An 18,792-nucleotide genomic window follows, 5' to 3' on the forward strand; every position below is an offset into this window, starting at 1 on the left:
GGTCTTCAAATGAATATATTTTAAGATCTGAGTAAAGCAAGCAGGCAGCTTTCACTCAGCTATAGTGAAACTTGCCATATAAATTCACACGCACCACAGAATTGGCCTCGAGTGAGGTAATACTTTTTGGGCTGAATGCTAGATTTACTGTAATTCACAGTATAAGATACCGCTAACGGCTGTTGGGATCTGTAAAGAATAATGAGGTCTGTAAGAAAGACCAATAGAGGTTTTTTTTACTGTTAACAAAAACACAATCTGCAAACCTGATGTGATCACTTAACATGGGCTGAAGTAATATCTGATCTTTGCTTTCACAACTTATTGTTCCTGAGGAGACATTGGCAAATAGCCACGTTCTTTGCAACCTTCCAAGCCACTTACTGAATCTTACTAAATTATTGATTTCACAGGAAATTATAGGATAATTCAAATTTTAAGCATATTTGAACATGGTATTGATTAGAATTCTTCAAAATTGCTGTATTAAAAATTGCACAGTGAAATGCATCAAAGGCAGGCGTGTTAACCAAAATTGATCTAACTACAACTGCTTCTGGTAGATTGGAGAAAATCTGGTAGTAAAGATGACATTTTTACAGTCCTCACAATGATCATAGTTGCTCATGTCTATTTCCGATGCTTATTGGCCAGTAAATGTCCCTCAACGCTGCTGCACATCATATTCTCGCTGATCCGTCTGTTCCGCTGTGCTCCACCATCTGATTTAGGAATAAACACCTGCCCCGAGCTTCATTTATGTACTTTGCACTCTATTTGCTCTGTCGTTATTCTAAAGGCTGCCTCGTCCCAGAGGTGAGCTACTTTTATATCACTGAAAGTAATTAGGAGATTATTATCTCCATGTTCGACTTGAGTATTTAGCTATAACAGCTCTCAGGTCGCGCCAATGACAAACCAACACAAGCAAGCTTCCAGAAGGTACTTTTTTAAAATGGTGGTTATCAATTTTGGCCAGATCTCTCAAATAAAAAGTCATGTGGGTTATCATGGGGGAAATGCATTAACGTCTATCATACAAACTATAATGGCACATTCTAAAATAACTTTTGTCATGAGGCTTGTCACAAGTAGCAAACATTCACAAAACTGAAAAGACTTCACGTCTTTCTTTCTTTCTTTGTTTAATCTTCATTTTATGCTCAAACGTGGCAGAGACAAACGCAAACACTCACGCTAGAATCATTTTGACCTATTATTGGTAAGTGTTTTCTTTATTCTTCCAGTATAATATTTTACTTGTACTCAAGCACAGTTTGCACATGTAATAACCTTTACCAGTTGTGAAATTGTATTTTATTTGTTGTTATATTTGTTATGTATACAATCAGAAATATGAAATTAATAAACTGCTCTGTTTGATGTGTATATGCAAAGTAAAGACAGGAAGTTTGCAAAAAAATTTATAATAATAAACAAATCCTACTGAACTCTGTTCACTATAGAAGTTGACACTATAATACATTTGTATTTATAATGAACATCATTTAAAACATCTCAAAGTGCTACAAGAAAAAATGTAAACGCTGAGTAAAAAATTAACAGTTAAAATGTAGGAAATATTGAGTTCAAATGGAACACAAAAAACAATAAAAGAGAAGACTTTTTTTTAAAGGGTAGGTTTTTAGTTTTGGTTTAAAAAGATCTGTAGTTTGTGTTAGACGTATAGTCATATATGTCGCCATGTGACACATGTGGTCCCAATTCAGCATGAGCAACGCAATCAAACCTTTTTTTTTTTTTTTTTTCAAATCTGCTGTCCTTGCATTCGTTTTTAAATGCTGTTTTTTCCAGACATATCAGTTGTCACAGTGATCCGGAGGCAGATGGTGTGTGTGAAAAAAAATGTCAGTGACAAGTGATTGGCTAGCGGTCGCTGTGTCGATCTGAAACGGCTCACTTAGCTGAGAACTGCATTAGCAGCTAAATTGTTGTGAGTTTAGTTTCGGCTCACACGTCACACTTGAAATCCATGCAGGATTTTTTTTTTTCTTTTTTTTTTTTTCTGCGCCGTCACTTGGATGGACAAGTGAGGGAGATCTGTGCCAGAAGACGTAAGCCGGAGCCTCATTCTGATCAGAGCTGCTGCTGTAGAGGGGATCATTGCTTGTGGGGCTGACAGACTTGCTACTCTGCCCCTTTGTCCATTGGCTCCTTCTCAAATCTAATATCTGGGGCCATTGCTGATTCGCCCCGAGTGTTGAGGACACTATTCCCCTTCCTTTGATTTTGTAAAGAAAGGCCCGAATTCTGGGCAGACTGCATTTAACCTTTGGGAGATGGATAAGAAAGCTGCTTTATCGATTTGTTTTGCTCTAAAAATAAGGGGTGTGTGCTACACTCTGGCCAGTTGGATTGGATGCTGCTGGAAAGAAAACGTCATTTTTCTAATTTCTCCTGACAAACTAGGACTTGGAAGACTTTGTTTGCCTATTTGATTCCTGCAATTCAGATCGTTATTATTGAATGATGTTTTAAAGTGGATGGATTTTGCAATATTGTTGGAACTTGTTTCTAAAAATTCTCTATAGACAATCCAAAAAAATAACAAACCATGTGTTGTCATGTCATTAACAAGTATTAAAAGTATAATTTTTAATTGATGCAGACTAAAAACCCTCTCTAATGTGTTTCCACCGTGGTGGAACTCGTCTTCGCAGTTGCCTTTATCCAATCCTCTTAAATTGCAGTGTGGCGAGCCGAGATGCTAACCACTGCCAAGTCTGAAGGTCGCTTCTCTTTGATCTCTCAGTCGAGTGCAGCGCTTTATTATCTTTTAACTTTGTTTTCAACTCAGGCTGGGGTCTGGGCCAGTGGAAGAGTGGGAGCTGTCAGTGATACTCAGTGCAGATATAATGCTATTTAAATGCTAATGTGTTAAGAGGAGCAAGACGACCTTTACTCACACTCTGCACACAGGTGGAGCAGCGGCGCCAGGCAGAAGCCGTTAATAAATGAGCCTCTTCCTCCGTCTCGGCTTCCCATGTCGGCACGCCATGTGTAAGGCATAAGGTGTGTTTGTCACAGTTCAGTCCAAGGGGCTCTGACGGCACGGTGTTGGTTCAGATGTTACGTCTGACAGGATGATTGCAGCATGTGTGTGTGTGTGTGTGTGTGTGTCTGTGTGTGTGTGCGCGTGTGCGTGTGTGTGTGTGCCGAGCCGATCTTTTCTGTCTGTTTGCCTTTTGCTGAAGAGTTTGTTATCACAGCAGTGGAAAAAGTCAGTTTCAAGATGAATTGGATTTACTTTGTCTCTGGAGTCAACAACGAAAGGATCTGTCTTACACCTGCCTCAGTGTCTTTGCTCAATTCAGACCGAATTATCGCTTATGATCTGTGCAGCACCCACGCTGGTTCAAAAGCTTCTGTACAAATTGTGGGAAAACCAGAGGGGATGTTTCCAACTGGACGGTTTTACAAAAGTAACTAATGGAACCTGAATGTAATGAAGACTGAATAGTAAGAGGTCTGCAAAATTTGATGATGAAAAAAGCCATTTAGCCAACTTATCACCAAATAAACTTTCTGCCCAAACAAATACAACAGCTTATGTATATAGCATAAAAGTTTGTTCTATATATTTGCTGCATTTATAAGATTCAATAACTATAATTAAGAGCTGATAATATTCTATAACTATATTTTACAACGGTATCCATTTAAGTCTTGGAGCATTTTTATACACTTTTGTGCTCTTAGCAATTTGAACCATTTTGGCCGTAATAGATTTTTAGCGCATTTCGCCTTTTTTAGCTATTTTAGCTGTTTAAGGAGTTTGCTGTTCAGCCATTTGGACCAGTAGTCATTTTTGCTTTTTTGGCCTTTCTTGCAGTTTTATCACTTTTCCACTATTGTTTTATGTAAGAGTAACATGTTTCACCTCACAGTGCGATAGGAGCACCAGTAACACCTGGAGCCGCTAAAGACGGACAAAAGAGGCTCTGGTAGCTCAAGAACTATGTTCTTATGTTAAGCTGCTGTTGTACCGCCCACCAGCTCACTGCTCACAGCATGAAAACATTCTGATTGTTGGAGCAGAAATGTTGTTTGTTGTGTACTCCCTCTGTGTTTATTACTACAAGCAGTTCCAGAGAAGAACAGGAACCGTGTGAGCATCTCTAAAGAAAGACAGTGCAGTTAGGCCCCGTTTAGATGTTTAAAGTTAAAACGCCTGGTTTTTGCAATTTAATTCCAGGAAAGTCTCTCGTTTACACAACGTTTGAAAAATGTTGTGTGTTTCCATGGAAATGGTAGAATTGTTGAAAATGATGTTGTGAGCATGCTGAGGCCACGAGTGGGTGCTTTTACGTTTCAGAAAAGTTGCATTTCCCCCCGTTTCCACAGAGACAGAGCATTTTTGAAAAGTTTGGGAATCATTTTCAAAAAGCTGTGTTTTTCAGAGGCTGCAAGCAACGTTGTCGTGTAAATGGACACCAAAAGTGCAATGAAAGTTTTCAGTTTTTACTTGAAAGCATTGTCATGCAAACAATTCTTAGTTTACCCATATTAGATTAGAAATGTTCCCATAAGAACGACACAGTCACATTTTATATGTTGCAACAAGGTAAATCCACCACATCCAAGCATTTCTCAAGGTGATGCTGGGATTGCTTATCAAATGCTTAATCATAGCATATCTATTACTTAGTATATATCTCTTGGCAATTTGCCATTTATTAACTAACATATACTTTATTTGCTAAACTTATCTTTTATATACACCCTGCACATGTATTTTGGTCAATTCTTGATTTATATTTACTTTATCATTGCTGTCACCACTGTTTCTTAATGTAGAGGTGTGACATTCAAAGAGAAAATCTGTTTAGCCGCTGTATGTGGTGTTGGAAGTGAATTACCATTTTGTTCTGGATTCACCTTTCGTCCCAGCAGCCCATTTAAGCAGTTGGCACTCTTGCCAGGAAGCCGATAATTCGATGGCAGGGACTGGTATCAGTGCAAGAAGAACAAGTGCTCTCCCTGTCCACAGATGTCACAGTTACTTGTCTCTGTGTTTGTGGAGTTCCTGCCAGAAGGAGGCTCAGTCCCCCAGAGGCCTGCGTAAATATTAAATCACTTTCTAGATGTTTTCTCGAACTTATTTTTTGAATGGTGGCTCTACTTTTTTTCCTTCTCCATAACCTTGGAAGGGGCGAGAATGCGGATGAATCCGTCATCGGTCTGATAGTCCGAGGAAGTGTCATCGTTCTGCAGGCAGATAATTTATTCAGTGCCGCTCACACAGATACCTCAAGGAGTAGTCAGCTGTCTAACAAAAGGCCTTGGAGTAAGACAGTGACATAACTTCAGACAGAAAGGCACCATCACATCAATCAATAAGCCGCTGTCATCCTTCCGCTGCGAGTGCCCATGAGCCGTGAACTCGACTGACATTTGCCAAGCAAGTTCAAAATTCATTTGGTGGTAATATGTCTTGATGATGAGCCTAATCATTTGCAGCTGTATGAAACAGCTCTTCCTGGAGGGAAAATGTATTTTCTTTTCTTGTCTTTTCCTCTTACATACATACTGCTGTGTAGCCTCGAACCATTTTTCTCATCACGCTGCATGAAGACATGTTCATGTAAAGCTGGTAAACAACGAGAACTTGTTTTCATCCCGAAAGATGGCGGACGACAGCATCCAAAGAGCAGCGCTGCACCTCAGGGGTTGAGATCTTAGACCTCATTAAAAATGAGTTTGAAAGGAATAAATTTCATCCAATTTTCAAGATGAAAGGGAACATCCGCCCTTGGGCACGATTCACTTTAGCTGTTGTCTTGATCCCGCACAGGTTTTTCAAATATGAGAATACGAGTTTCTGACAACTATTGACAAAATAATTCTCTGTGGACTCGGGACACAGAACTTTGACATAGTGTTCACAAAAACCATGTTTTAAATGTGTCATACCAGAGTGAACATCTTACTGTAGTATTTTAATATATCACCCACATACTTAATGAATTCTTCAGTCCAACCTTTCAAGTTCATATGGTACACATTTGTCACATATATGTATATAGTCCTAAAAACCCAGCAACGTTAAAAATTATGTTGGAGCATTAATTAAGTAATTTGACTCTTCATTATGTCAGGAATCTGTATTACATCAGGAACAGACATGTCTCGGACACAGAGTAAAGAAAATATTTTAAACTCACAAAGTAGTTAAAAGAAAGAGAAGAAGCGTAAGTCAAAAGTTGTAATTTAATTCAAATTGTTCGACATCGTAAACAGCACTACAGTTAACAATATTGACATCAATCCATTAGATTAAAATTTGTGACAATGTCAGAAGAATTTATTGTGCTGTCAAAACATTTCCTGTAAAAGTGCTAAAGGTTTTCATCCTCAAACCGTTCACCTTCCTTCTCCCCTTCCTCAGTCGCTCATAAAGTCTCTCCTTCATGTTATGGGGTTACAGCGGGAGTGAAAGTGCACGGCTCTATGAGGCGTATCATTGGCAGGCAACTGAGCTTAGATATGATTATTCTTTGTTTGCGTGTTTGTTTCCTATTTCACAAGACAGGGTGCAGATAAGGTTGAAATATGAGCCATGTTAGCGTTTTCTACTGCAATGTTCACCTTCACTCCGAGAACCAGGTAATGAGAAGATCTGACTGAATATGTGCCACAAAATGAGTCATTTTATTCTCTCAAGTTAAAGAAATGTCATTTGAACTATGAGGGCATGCAGATTTTCAAAAATGTTTTTTTTTGTGTTTGTTGGGGGGGTCACTAAACTTTAGATTTATATTTACGTTTAGTCTTTAGCATTACATTACTGTATAGTAATAGATTACTGAAAGTAATAAATCACTGGAGATAGTTTATTGAAAAAAGCAAACTTCATCATTTACTCATTAAATATTCATGAAGTAATTGAATATTTACTTCGAGTTAATAAATTAAAAAAAATTATACATTAATTACAATTAATAACTGGAATAAATTCATTATGCATTCAATCAGAATCATGGGGTGTGAGAGAAGGGAAGGTGTGAGATTGAAGCACAGACTGTCACTGCCCAGCAAATGTCACAATAAATACACAATAATCACCAGGAATTGTTCAATTTAGTTAACAAGCGTTTATTACCTATATATATATATATATATATATATATATATATATACGCACAGGACATGTCTGATGGCAAAATGGTCGCGACAGGTAGAAAGTGATCAGAGTGATCAGTGGTCACCTGACGGTACCTGGTGGCTGTGTGTGAGCTGATCATGTTTTTCGGATGTGGGAGGGAGCTTCGTAAAATGAAATTGAGTCTGACTTGTTATCTAATTTGATCGTAGAGCAGCAACGGGCACGCGCTGAACTCGAGTGCACGTGCACAGAGTTGGAGTTAGTGAAGAAGAAAGTGGGAGAAACGAGTTAAATTCTGGTGAAAGAGGTGGCGCTGAGCGCAATCTCCATCCCCCAAACGTGGCGGCCGACGAGGTGGCTGGGAGCCTGCCCGCCTGCTGCTCAATCGCTCACGCCATCTCTGTGTTACCGTGGCTACTGCTTAAACACAGTAAAAACGTTAGCTTTCAAACTAACCTAACTTCTCTGGACAAAGTACACACAGAATCAAACCAGAGGCTTCATCACTGTAAGACAAGAGTGCTAACCAAAATTAAAAAAAACATGTGACCTCACTGCATCCCAGACAAACTCCACATTTTCGTCATGTGATAGGTTACGTTGAAGATCAGTGTTCTCTCACTTGCATCTTAAATTTGAACCGAGATGATAGGGTACATGGCAATTAGAGGATAAACAAACAATGGTGAGACAAAGACCTAAACTAAACCTTTCCTCTGATTAAGTTAAATACATTGGTATAGAGTGCTGAGACGTTTGCCCTTGGTGACTGATCTCATTGAATGGGTTTTTAATCTAAGATAAGATGGACCTAGGAAAAGGGAGAGGGAGGGTGTGTTTGGTGATCGCCTCCCAAGGACTCCTATTTGGCCGTACGCCTCACAGCACACTCCTCAGGGCTTTGACGGATGACACCAGCACCACAGAGTGATAGGCTATTATTTCACTTTGCATTGGATAAATGGCAAAGCGAAGCTCTACCTGTCTCCTGCCCTTCGCTTCCTTGCGTTCTCTTCTTTTTCCCCCCACCTATACAATGGTCTGCCACAATGAAAAGATAATAGGTCTGTGAAGAATTTGTCCATCCCATTTGTGGATTTCACCTCCACATTTCAGATTGTCTCCTTTTTGAGAGTTTTCTTGTGTGTATCCCATAGTTTAAGTGGCTGTGGAGAATGAGAATGTTGCAGATTATGAGTTTGTTGTGATTTGCTGCAGGACTTTTCTTAAGTGAGTGTGTCATTTTCATGTGTTTCTTTTTTTCAGACCAACAGTATTCATGGTCACCCTCGCAGTACTTCGATGAGGACACATACTCTCCTCCACCCAGGAACATGAAGGGTCTCTCCGGCGGCCGCCCTGCCCAGCTCCAACTCACCTCCCCCACCTCAGCCCACACCTGCGGCCTGGCCGAATGCGACCATGCCCTGGACCACCTCCACCACCATGGAGACTCACGGCCCCCTTCCTACCTCCTCAGTCCCACTGAGAGCTGTCCACTTGAGAGTCACCACCGCTGCTCCCCACGGAGTTCCATCCACTCTGAGTGCATGGTGATGCCAGTGTCCATGTCAGCCACCGACCACTCCATTTCTAGTAGCACTTTCCCCCGGATGCACTACGGCAGCGCTTCGCGGGACAGCGGTGGAAACACTTCTGGCGGCAGGGATTCCCGAGACGATGGTGGCTCATCCTCGCACGGTGGCAGTGGCAAAATGAATCGAATCCCAGCAAACCTCCTGGACCAATTTGAAAAACAGATGCCACTGCACCGGGATGGCTTCCACACGTTGCAGTACCAACGCACTTCCACCACAACCACAACCACAGAGCAGCGCAATGAAAGCCCCGGGAGAATACGCCACTTAGTCCATTCGGTACAGAAGCTCTTCACAAAGTCGCACTCCTTGGAAGGTTCCTCGAAGATGAACGGCACTAAAGGTGACTCCCACAGGGACGGCTCACACCACCACCATCACCACCACCAAGGCCACCACAAACACAGCAAACGCAGTAAAAGCAAAGAGCGCAAATCGGAAGGCAGCGGTAAGCAACGTTCGGGGGGTTGGTGGAGTTCCGATGACAATCTCGACAGTGACAGCACGTACAGAACACCGAGTGTCATGGCACGGCATGCCATGGACCACATCAGCCACTGTTACCCTGATTCCATGCACGGCCACCTGGGGGGAGACCTGTCACTAAAGACCTCCAAGAGCAACAACGACGTCAAGTGCTCAGCTTGCGAGAGCATCAACATGGCGCCAGAGGGCAAATTCATGAAGAGGAGCTCCTGGTCGACGCTAACGGTTAGCCAAGCCAAGGAGGCCTACAGGAAGTCCTCACTTAATCTGGAGAAGCCCATGACGCCCACTGACCTCAAGTCCAACCTCAGGCCCTGTCATTATCTACAGGTAAGCTTGGGTTTTTTCACTACATGATCAGGGCTTTGTTCTTTCTTTGTTAAGAAATACACTTGAGAGCAGACACTCAGTTCCACGGTAACAGTTGGCCACTTTCAGTGGCTGTTCATAATTACAGCAGATGTTAAAAACCAAAATACAAAACAGAAATAAACGTGCAGTGGTGGCACTCAAGATAGCATATTGTTTGGAGCTTATGCACTTCTTTTTGTCTCATTTCAATAACATATTAAAGCTGCTTAATAAAGGTTTGTCATTTTGAATTGGCATTTTAAAAGGTAGCTCAGAATGGCAGCAGGGAGCAATTTATTTATGAAATGTTGCTGTTTTAGGCTCATGCCCCATCTGCTGACATGCAGCAAATAATGTTTGTTACTTGTATTGCAACCAGACACAAGAAGGGGATGAACACATGGTCCATCCTTCCATCTTCTATACCACTACCTATGTAGTTCATTCAAATGGCATTTGCCTATTGACTAGTGGGAGTAGTCAAGGCCATGTTATGATAAAGGATGAATCCCCCTGTATTAATAGTTTAATTGTATTCCAAGATTTCAACATGTATAATACAACTTACTAATTAGTGTGACAGTGGCTCCTGTTACAGATATAAGTTTTGAAAGACATGTCACCCCTCATCGATGGTTGTCCAGAGTCAAAACAGCTTTCATGACATATGACCAGGTCCAATTAACCTGATTTCATTGCTTTGAGGTGACTTCTATAGAAGTAACTTTTAAAGAATTTCCTCCCCTGAATTAAAAATCTATTCTGAGTACATGTATAGACTTACATACGGTCACACATCGTACTTGCTCTCGCTGTGTCAGCAATTATTAAATGATTGATCATAATGTAAAGATTGCCAAGGCCAGGGGATGGCTGCTTTGCTCCTCAACTCCATCACAAAGGTGACATGATATCAAACATGACTGAATAAATTATGTTGCTCTCATTTCAGTCAGTGAGGAACTATTTGCAATGTCACAGCATTCATAGAGGCACATTAAGCATTTTAAAATGACGACAGACATCAGTCCAAAAGCCTGAAACCTGCACTTTAGAGCACAAAAGCTTCTTTTCAGAGCTGCTGCTCGTCAATCGACAGTCGAGAGAAAAGCTGCTCATCTCAGCTGGATTCCTGATTGATCTCAAAAACGGCGCTTTGTTTGTCACTTGCCTTCGATATTAGAATGCGAACCTGTCCTATGGCTCAGCATGTGGCAGCCAGTTCAAAGGACAAGCAGAGCAGGACAAATCAATTAACTCAACTTAACTTTGATTATTGTCAGAGGGTCAGGTTGAACAGCAGCGGCGTGAGAATGAAAGACGATAGACCAATGCTGATTTTCACAGAGTTGTTTCTCTGATTTTTAGCAAGTTTCAGCTCGAAGAAAAAGGGTTTTCATTTTGCTCAGGCCCGTGATCCGCTGTGCGGGTGACCTCATAGCACCACTGGGATCAATTGAGAGTGAGTCAGCACTTTCTACAGAAGCGTTTCACAGGTTTTATATGCATGCTGAAGGGTATATGAAATGAGAAAGTACACTCTTAAATCCCAAATTGCAGATCCAATATGGGTAAAATAGAGTCTGTGACAATGCTGCTGTAAATATATAACAATGTGATATCTGATAGCATCATATAAGTAGTGCCTGCAGCCAAAATAAAGAGAGCACTTCAGCACATTGGGAATGAAGACTTGGAGACTCATCGCTCTAAGCAGAGAGTATGTCGTATGGATTACAGTCTGTTGTAAATGGAAAGCCAATACATTACTCAAATCAGCCAATAGAGCTACAGAAGGCACTCAATCTAAGTTTACATCATCGGACAGTTTTTCTGAGGACTAATTTTTAAGTAGCATATTTTTAAACATAACGGATCATCATTTTTAAGTCAGACAGGGAGGGAACTCATCCACTCAATTTTATTTTATTTTCACAATTCCCGTAAGTGCAGTAATTTCTCAATGAGAGAGTCACTGAGTTTATTGCCCGCCACCACCACCACCTCCCCTCCCTCCTTCTATTTGGTCATTCAGCTGAGGTAGTGTCCGAGTCACAGCACTATAAACACTTCTAAAAATATCCTCCTCTCCCGCTTGCTGCCGCAGGGCTATATTTAGCCCGGTGTTATCAATCCAATCCGTACAGGGTGTGACACATCTTCCCTCCCCGGAGGAGAATCAATGCCCTCTCGGGAACCTCTCAGGGAAGATGTATGGAAGAGAGAAATTTGGAGCTGCATGCTGGTGAGGTTTATGCCTTTTTTGGATGCTTTAGGAAACAAAGGGGAGGAATCCAATGTGAGATGAGGTGGCTGTTTTCAGCTCCCCATGGCTACTGTTGCTGCTCATCAGCGGGGGCAGCTGAGCACAGTGACAGACTCAATAGTCAAGAGCGATACTCTGCGCACACGGAGGGGTCACATTGAGAACTATTCACTTCCTGCTGCTGCTGAACTGGGATTACGGTACCCACAACTGTCTGCACTGTAACAACTTAAGCTGTATCCAGGGAAGGGAGAGTGGGTGCAGGAATATCTGTCCACATCTGAGTGAAAGTGTTTCTGAAAAGGTGTTGGTTTTTTTTACTGTTTATCGCACACCAGATGGTTTGGTGATGTCACCTTGTTTGTGTCCTTGGTTCATGAAAGAGTGATCAAAAAACTTCAGAAGTGCTGCAAAAGACTGAGATTTCTGCCTCTTGATTTGTGTGTACCAGGGCTGAACACTACCATCCAACACCATACAAATGCAACTGGTGGTTACATGTGCTAAACCCACCAAGCATGTGATTTGTGACAAACCCAGATGGGCTTGATGTTTCCCTACCAAGCCCATTTCTATATAGTTTTAAAAACAACATAATGATGAAACGAGAATAAATGGAGTTTGACTCACTTTACTATAACTTTAGTAGATTGTTTGCTTGGCATGAAGGAAAACCCACACAAAACGTAATTAGCATCCAAAAGCCAAATGAAAATCCATCACCATATTGGCTTTCCAGGCAATCACAAGAACCATCAGCAGAATCAAAGACCACATGGTTGGACTTGACAGGCTCGGTTATGAGCTGCTGAAACAAAATAATTCAACTGTTGTTGCCAATTGGAAAGCACACCCCTCTGCAACAATCCTAATGGAGATAAATTATAATGATGTAATAACCTCTTGTAAAAAACATAAGTACCAAAGGTCCTGTCTTGCCAAGGGATGATTGTGTGTTGTGTGAAAAAATACCCCCAAAAACCTGCTTATTTCTAGTTTATCTACTGGGACCAGGACATAAAATCACTGAGACTCAGAACTGAATGGCAGAAGGGAGCAATGCTTATTGCTGCCCTGTTGCTCGCACAATTGTTTGAACATAAAGGTCATACAAGAATTCCAGCATTCAGCTAAAATGTACAGCTTTAGGCAAATATTGTGCTGTGTGCGAGTTTCGAGTTAATCGGGTACATTTCTCTCTTGACGTGATGTGAGTAAACCAGAACGAAGAGATCCGCTGGGGTAATATGGCACTAACAGCTCTTTATGGTATGATGGTGCCTGCTTGTTGAGAGGTTTATGTTATGAATATTAAAATTGTTTTCTAAACTTAATTGGAAACCAAAGAAGAGAGTGATGTGATCTCTCCGGCAAGTTCTTGTGCTCTCGCTGCAGTATTTCCAATCAATTGGGAACATCCTAAACAGTTATATGGACTTACTGACAATAGGGAATTACAATAGTCCACTCTAGAAGTAACAAATGTGAGCATGTGGGGCACTTCAGTAAAATTAGTAATTTGTTGCATCTAACAATGCATCTAAGATACTCAGGAAAACGTTGACACATGGGTTTCATCATTAAATGAAGGATTCACATGCTGTACTACTCGCTACCAGCTATGGGAAGCACTGGCATTTGTTTCACATGCTGTCAACAAACCATTGGGTAATCTAACCCTAACCTTGTGGATCATGACTGTAAAGATGCTTCCGAGGCCAACGCTGTGCATCATATAGACATGTCAGCTTGACAACAGTTTGGAGGGATGGCTCATGCCCCTTGATCCTGCACGGTCAACTGCTATCAGGGAGAAGATGGTGCAGATTAGAAAGGTGATCGTGCTGAAGTGCCTCAGAGACAAATCAACTCCAGAGGGCAAAGCTGCCGAGAGGATACTGACTCTATACCTCAATAACAAATAAAGGAGCAGATAAAACTTCAACTGGCTGATGGATTTTGGCATGTACATGCCACAGTGGCAGATGGACCACAAAAATGTTATCGTCCAACCCTGATGTGCACAATACTGGTCTGGGAGCATGTATGGGAGATGGATGAACTGGATATGAGGGAAGACAGACAAAATAATGTTTAAATCAATATTACTGAAATTAAAGGTGTAGAGAAGTTAGACTTGCACATTGCACACATTAGCCCCAGTTAGCCTGTCTTTGTGCATCCTGACACATGTTATTTCTTCATAGTTCGTCTGTCAGCCTATTAATGAAAGGAGGTGGTGGTGACATTTCTCCACTAATGACGATATAATTGATGTGCATTTCAGTGTGTGGGCTTTCCAATCTGCTGTCAGAGCTGGAATACATGCGTCTATGCGGTTATTTCTCACCGACAGCTCTCAGACCGGGTGATGTCAGCCGCTCTTGCAAGATTCTCCCCTCTTTGCATACAGTGTAGTACAAAGGGAGGATTAGTCTTTTGATAGTTTTTGCTGATAGGGCAATGTGGAGGGATTTAATAAGTCAATTAATTTGCCATGTTGGTTTGCCAAAGGTGGAGCTTGGGAGGCAGAAAGGCTGCTGATTGAAACACAAATTGGAAGTGAAAAACAGCAGAAACAAAAACTGGCACTCTGACAGAAAGCTAACGCCGCTCTCCCACACCCAAACACAAAGGAGTTCCCAAACATTTTCATTAAGATGTTCTCACTGGCAGTCAGACAGTGAACCCCTAAGTAAGTGAGACTTTTGTCTCAGGAACCTCTGGATCAGCTGTTGCTTTGTAGCTAAATGTTACTCATCTCTGTTGCCTGAGGCAACAATGTGACTTTGTGGTAATCACCTTGTCGACAAGCATCTGTTTCCTTTGGTTCTCTAAGAAATGTGTCAGTCTTTAACTATTTGATATTCTTTTTCATTGGGCTATGACACTTTTTTTTTTCCCTGTAACAAATTTTAAGTTCCTCATTGCTTCTTTAATTATATACCTATTCTGCTTTAGTTTCAATCAGTATAGCACTTAGTCCTTGCTTCTTTACAAGTACTCAGTGTTGCCACAGTTACTTTAACAACTAATCTGACTACTAATTATTAGTTAGTCCTTTAAAATTAACTTAGTTATTACTGATTACCTGTTTTTAAAACTAACTAAGTTAGAATTCAAGTTTCTTTTTTAGTAACTTTCAGCAGCCCCCCCACCTTCTGGTCAAGCTGTGAACAGAGATACATTCTCTCCTGGAGGTGGTTGAGACCACACCAGAGTTAGAGAACTGATACTGGAACAACTCACACATGGAAGTGTTCTTAGGGCGAGAAATGGCCGTGCCCAGCGATGACGTGATCCATTGGTGATGCCAAGAGATGTTTGCCCGAAAAAACATCAAAATATTGCTCAAAATAAAACCCACTAGCCCATACGGGCAAGGTGGGTAGATGATTCACTTGCCCGAGCAAAGCATTTACTAGCCCCGGACGTTCGGACAAGCCTCAATGTCGAGCCCTGGAGTCTCTATGAATTGTGTACTTTAGTCTGACATTAAAAGACTGGCAGAGCTGCTGTCTCTCTGTACTGCTCTCTATGGAAACTGATGGCTTTATCATTTATCTAAACTTGCTGTGTCCTGGAGGAGCAGCGACCATCAGTGTTCCAGACAGTAACATGAAAGATGTCTATCTTTAAATAACATTCAAATGAACCTGAATGCACATTCGCTGTGAGGTATTGTTAGCTGACTTGATCAAGAGCCACTGTCTGCATATTGGTAGCTTATCTCAGATGTTTTATTGCTGCTGTTTCTCATTGTCATTTGTTTATAAATCCAATTCTTTTTAACGGATGTGATTGAAAATTCTGCGTGAACACAGAGGTTGCACCCACTTTAATTAAGTGTGCATGCAGGTGTTTCAGTCGGAAATACTTTCTTCAATAGAAAAAATAAGACGTAAACACACTTTCATTTTCCTCGAGCATGATTTAGCGAATGATTGATTTAATTTTCCTTAAACTGACCCACACAGTGCTTACAGCTAATGCCTGACAGCAATATTACAACTCTGTGCACACGATGAATACCTCTAATTGAGAGAGATGTTATTTGTAACTCATCGATACAAATATTTAGTACTATTTGCTCCTAATTTCCACCTACCTGCACATATTGTTGTTTTTTATTTTTAACTAATTAGCATTAAAGATTAATGTGGGATGTCGGAGTATGCAGATGCAAGGAGATGCTCGTACACAGCAGGGGTTGTGACAAGGAAGGTAAAATAAACAGTTCCAATGATTAATTTTGAATATTCTCACAAATGGGGAATGATAAGACACATCGACATGGAAAAAAAAAACAATTCCTTGTCAGTGTGACTGTGGGCTGAAGATGTCTTAAAGGTACTAAAAAATAAAGATGATGCAAGGTGACTGTCAGCTGAAGGCACAGGCAGGAGTAAGTGTACTGACTTTTGTCTTGATGAGCTGACAACATATCATTGTCAGACAATAGCCTGCAGAGTTTTACAAGTGTATCTCTCTTGACAATAGACTCAAGTTTATCCAGCGAGCCAATACCAACGCCTGCCGAAACCCCAAAGCCCATCAATCTGTCCCAGACGCTGAAACCCATCCCCTTCTGAGGAAACCTTTCCCCTGAATAAAATCTGTATTTTGATCGCGACTCAAACTTAATTAATATGGATTAGTAATAGATTTGCCAGAAAATTGAGCGCTTTACTTCAGATCTCAGTGCTCTCTGGGACCAACATGGCCAAGTGTGTTATTGCTTTTTCAGTGAAGTCACATGACTGCCTGACAGATACTCACGGCTTAAGACCAGGTGCAACCACCTGGGCAGAGGCAGGCAACAAAGTGAGAGACTACATACTGAGTCAGATGGGGGAAAAAATATACAACACAATAATGGAGCGTGTAAGTAGGACAGAGGATAAAGTATATATAATGTTGGAATGGTTGCAACTGCTGTGCAGTGAATTTGTGGTAGCATGAAAGCAGTAGGTCGAGTCATCACGACAGGAGTCAAGCTTATTTCACCACTTTTTTTAATCTTCAAGAAAATATATCCATCAATGTAGAAAAGTGTTGGGGATCACTCAAAAGGAAACATACTTCTGCTTTTTTCAGTTTGTTGTCTTTTTGATGTACTTTTCCTTAACTTAGCCTGCTGGAGAGCTCTCAACAAACTGCCCTGTTCCGTCGTAAAAATGTAATGTATTTCACATTAGTGTTACAACAATAGACCAACTCCACTGAGAATGTTTATTTTGTAGCCAGGTGAGGGCAAATATTTAGGGATAGCATTGATATTCTACCACAGTGGTCCATACTGGAATGTCTGAACAACTTCTTGATGAATTGCCCTCAAATTGACGTGCACAGTCAAGACTCCCAAAGTATGCAGTGATCACAAAATTCGTCGGACAGTCGGTCATTTCTGATAAAAATGGCATTTGTCCGGTTAATGTCCTCGTAAAACCGGTCTCGTGTCCAAATTTTGCATTTATCACTCTCAGGGTTTGACAGTAAGGCTTGTCAGAATGTCTGGGGATAGTAAAAGCTTTACTTCGGCAAGTGAATCATCTCCCCACCTTGGCTAGTGATGTTTTTTTCGCAATATTTTGACGTTTTTTCCGATCCAACCTGTAATAGACCAATCATTTGTGCTGCCAAGGATACAGAGCTGGCATGTTTTCAAAAACTTCTGTTTTCACTGACTCTGATTCGGACCACCAAAATGCAACGAAAGTTTTCCGTTGTCATTTCATAACATCATCGAAACTTTAGTGTAATATTATGCTTAAGTTAGCTTCAATCTTTGCTATCCTAAAGCTATGAAAGGTAATCACTTGGACTCAAAGCTCATGGGAGTCATGGTGATAGTATGTGATTGATGTGTTTGTGTTCAGCTTGTCCAGTTCCTGGTCTCAGTCCAGCAACTAGTCCAGACAGAGGCAACTACTTGCCCGTGGAACCACATTTAAAGTTAATTTGACTTGTAAATGCACAGTAATAATATTGGGACAGTAAATATTTTGAGGTCTCAGTATTCCTAGTATTGAGAATTAAACACAGCTTGTGATGGATCAAAAAAAAAACTAATGGCCAAAACTGACAGAAATTCTAAAATGAAGTGAAAACAGTGCACTGCATTGACTCAGTACTGCCACCTAAAGCACAGAAATGTCATTAGTCAAGTTATTCATGAAACTTCCTAAATGTCCAGTTGTTGCCCTGGTAGTTGTTCGGAGTATAAATCAAGGACACATGCGTGGCTGTTTCTTTCCATTCGGGAGTTGAGTTTGGATTTAAAGTCAGTGTGACAACAAGCATTGGTTTTGTTTACAAGTAGCATCACAACAACAAACACATTGCCCGGAGATAAACCGCAGCTCACGCATCCTCCAGTACGGCACTGCTCAATTTTCCCTCTATTACACTGAGTATGTCTATTTACACTTGCACGCTAACATCTGATAGCATAAAGTGTCAGTAAATAAACAAAGTGAAAACAAGATTAACAGGCAGAGTTTAGAATTTTTACGCGTGTGGGTGTATTTGTGTGATAGAAGAGAAGGCGAAGCGGTGGTGGGCATGCAGGAGGTGTTCAGATGGACAGGACGAGAGGGAAAAACAGCACCTGTTCCAAAATACCCAGAGTGTCCATGTAATCTTGTAAAAGGAAATGAGGGGCTGCATGCTGGTGGGTTGTACGGCCAGTGATTGAACCTTTAAGGGCTCTCAAACCCCTTTTCTTGCTTCCCGTCTCTCAACAATATAGCCGTCTTTCCAAACAGTATCTCTCATTTCTCCTCTCTGTTCCTTCGGCTTTGTCTGTATCACTCCATTTCTTCCCTTAATAGCAGTGACTTATGTTTCCTAGTGGGCGTATAGATGGAGCCGCAGAGTTAATCAATGAAATGCACTGCTGCACTGCAGGAGGATTGGCTGAGGCCTGCCGAGCCCAAACAAGCAACACGCACACATGCACACAC

The 18,792-nt window shown here is 41.2% G+C and overlaps 1 protein-coding gene across 1 annotated transcript in view; it reads left to right on the plus strand.

Annotated features, from left to right (window-relative positions):
• Positions 1-18,792, plus strand: part of dlgap2a (discs, large homolog-associated protein 2a) — a gene marked incomplete at its 3' end in the record, with an annotated part of 190,273 nt that overhangs the window by 116,134 nt on the left and 55,347 nt on the right. Inside the window, exon 3 of the mRNA XM_080512483.1 lies at positions 8,393-9,540. Coding sequence (XP_080368609.1) covers positions 8,461-9,540 — 1,080 coding nt within the window. The 5' untranslated portion in view covers positions 8,393-8,460. The remainder of the gene's footprint in view (positions 1-8,392; positions 9,541-18,792) is intronic.

Source organism: Blennius ocellaris (genome assembly GCF_963422515.1).
Source record: "Blennius ocellaris genome assembly, chromosome: 17".
Taxonomy (NCBI): domain Eukaryota; kingdom Metazoa; phylum Chordata; class Actinopteri; order Blenniiformes; family Blenniidae; genus Blennius; species Blennius ocellaris.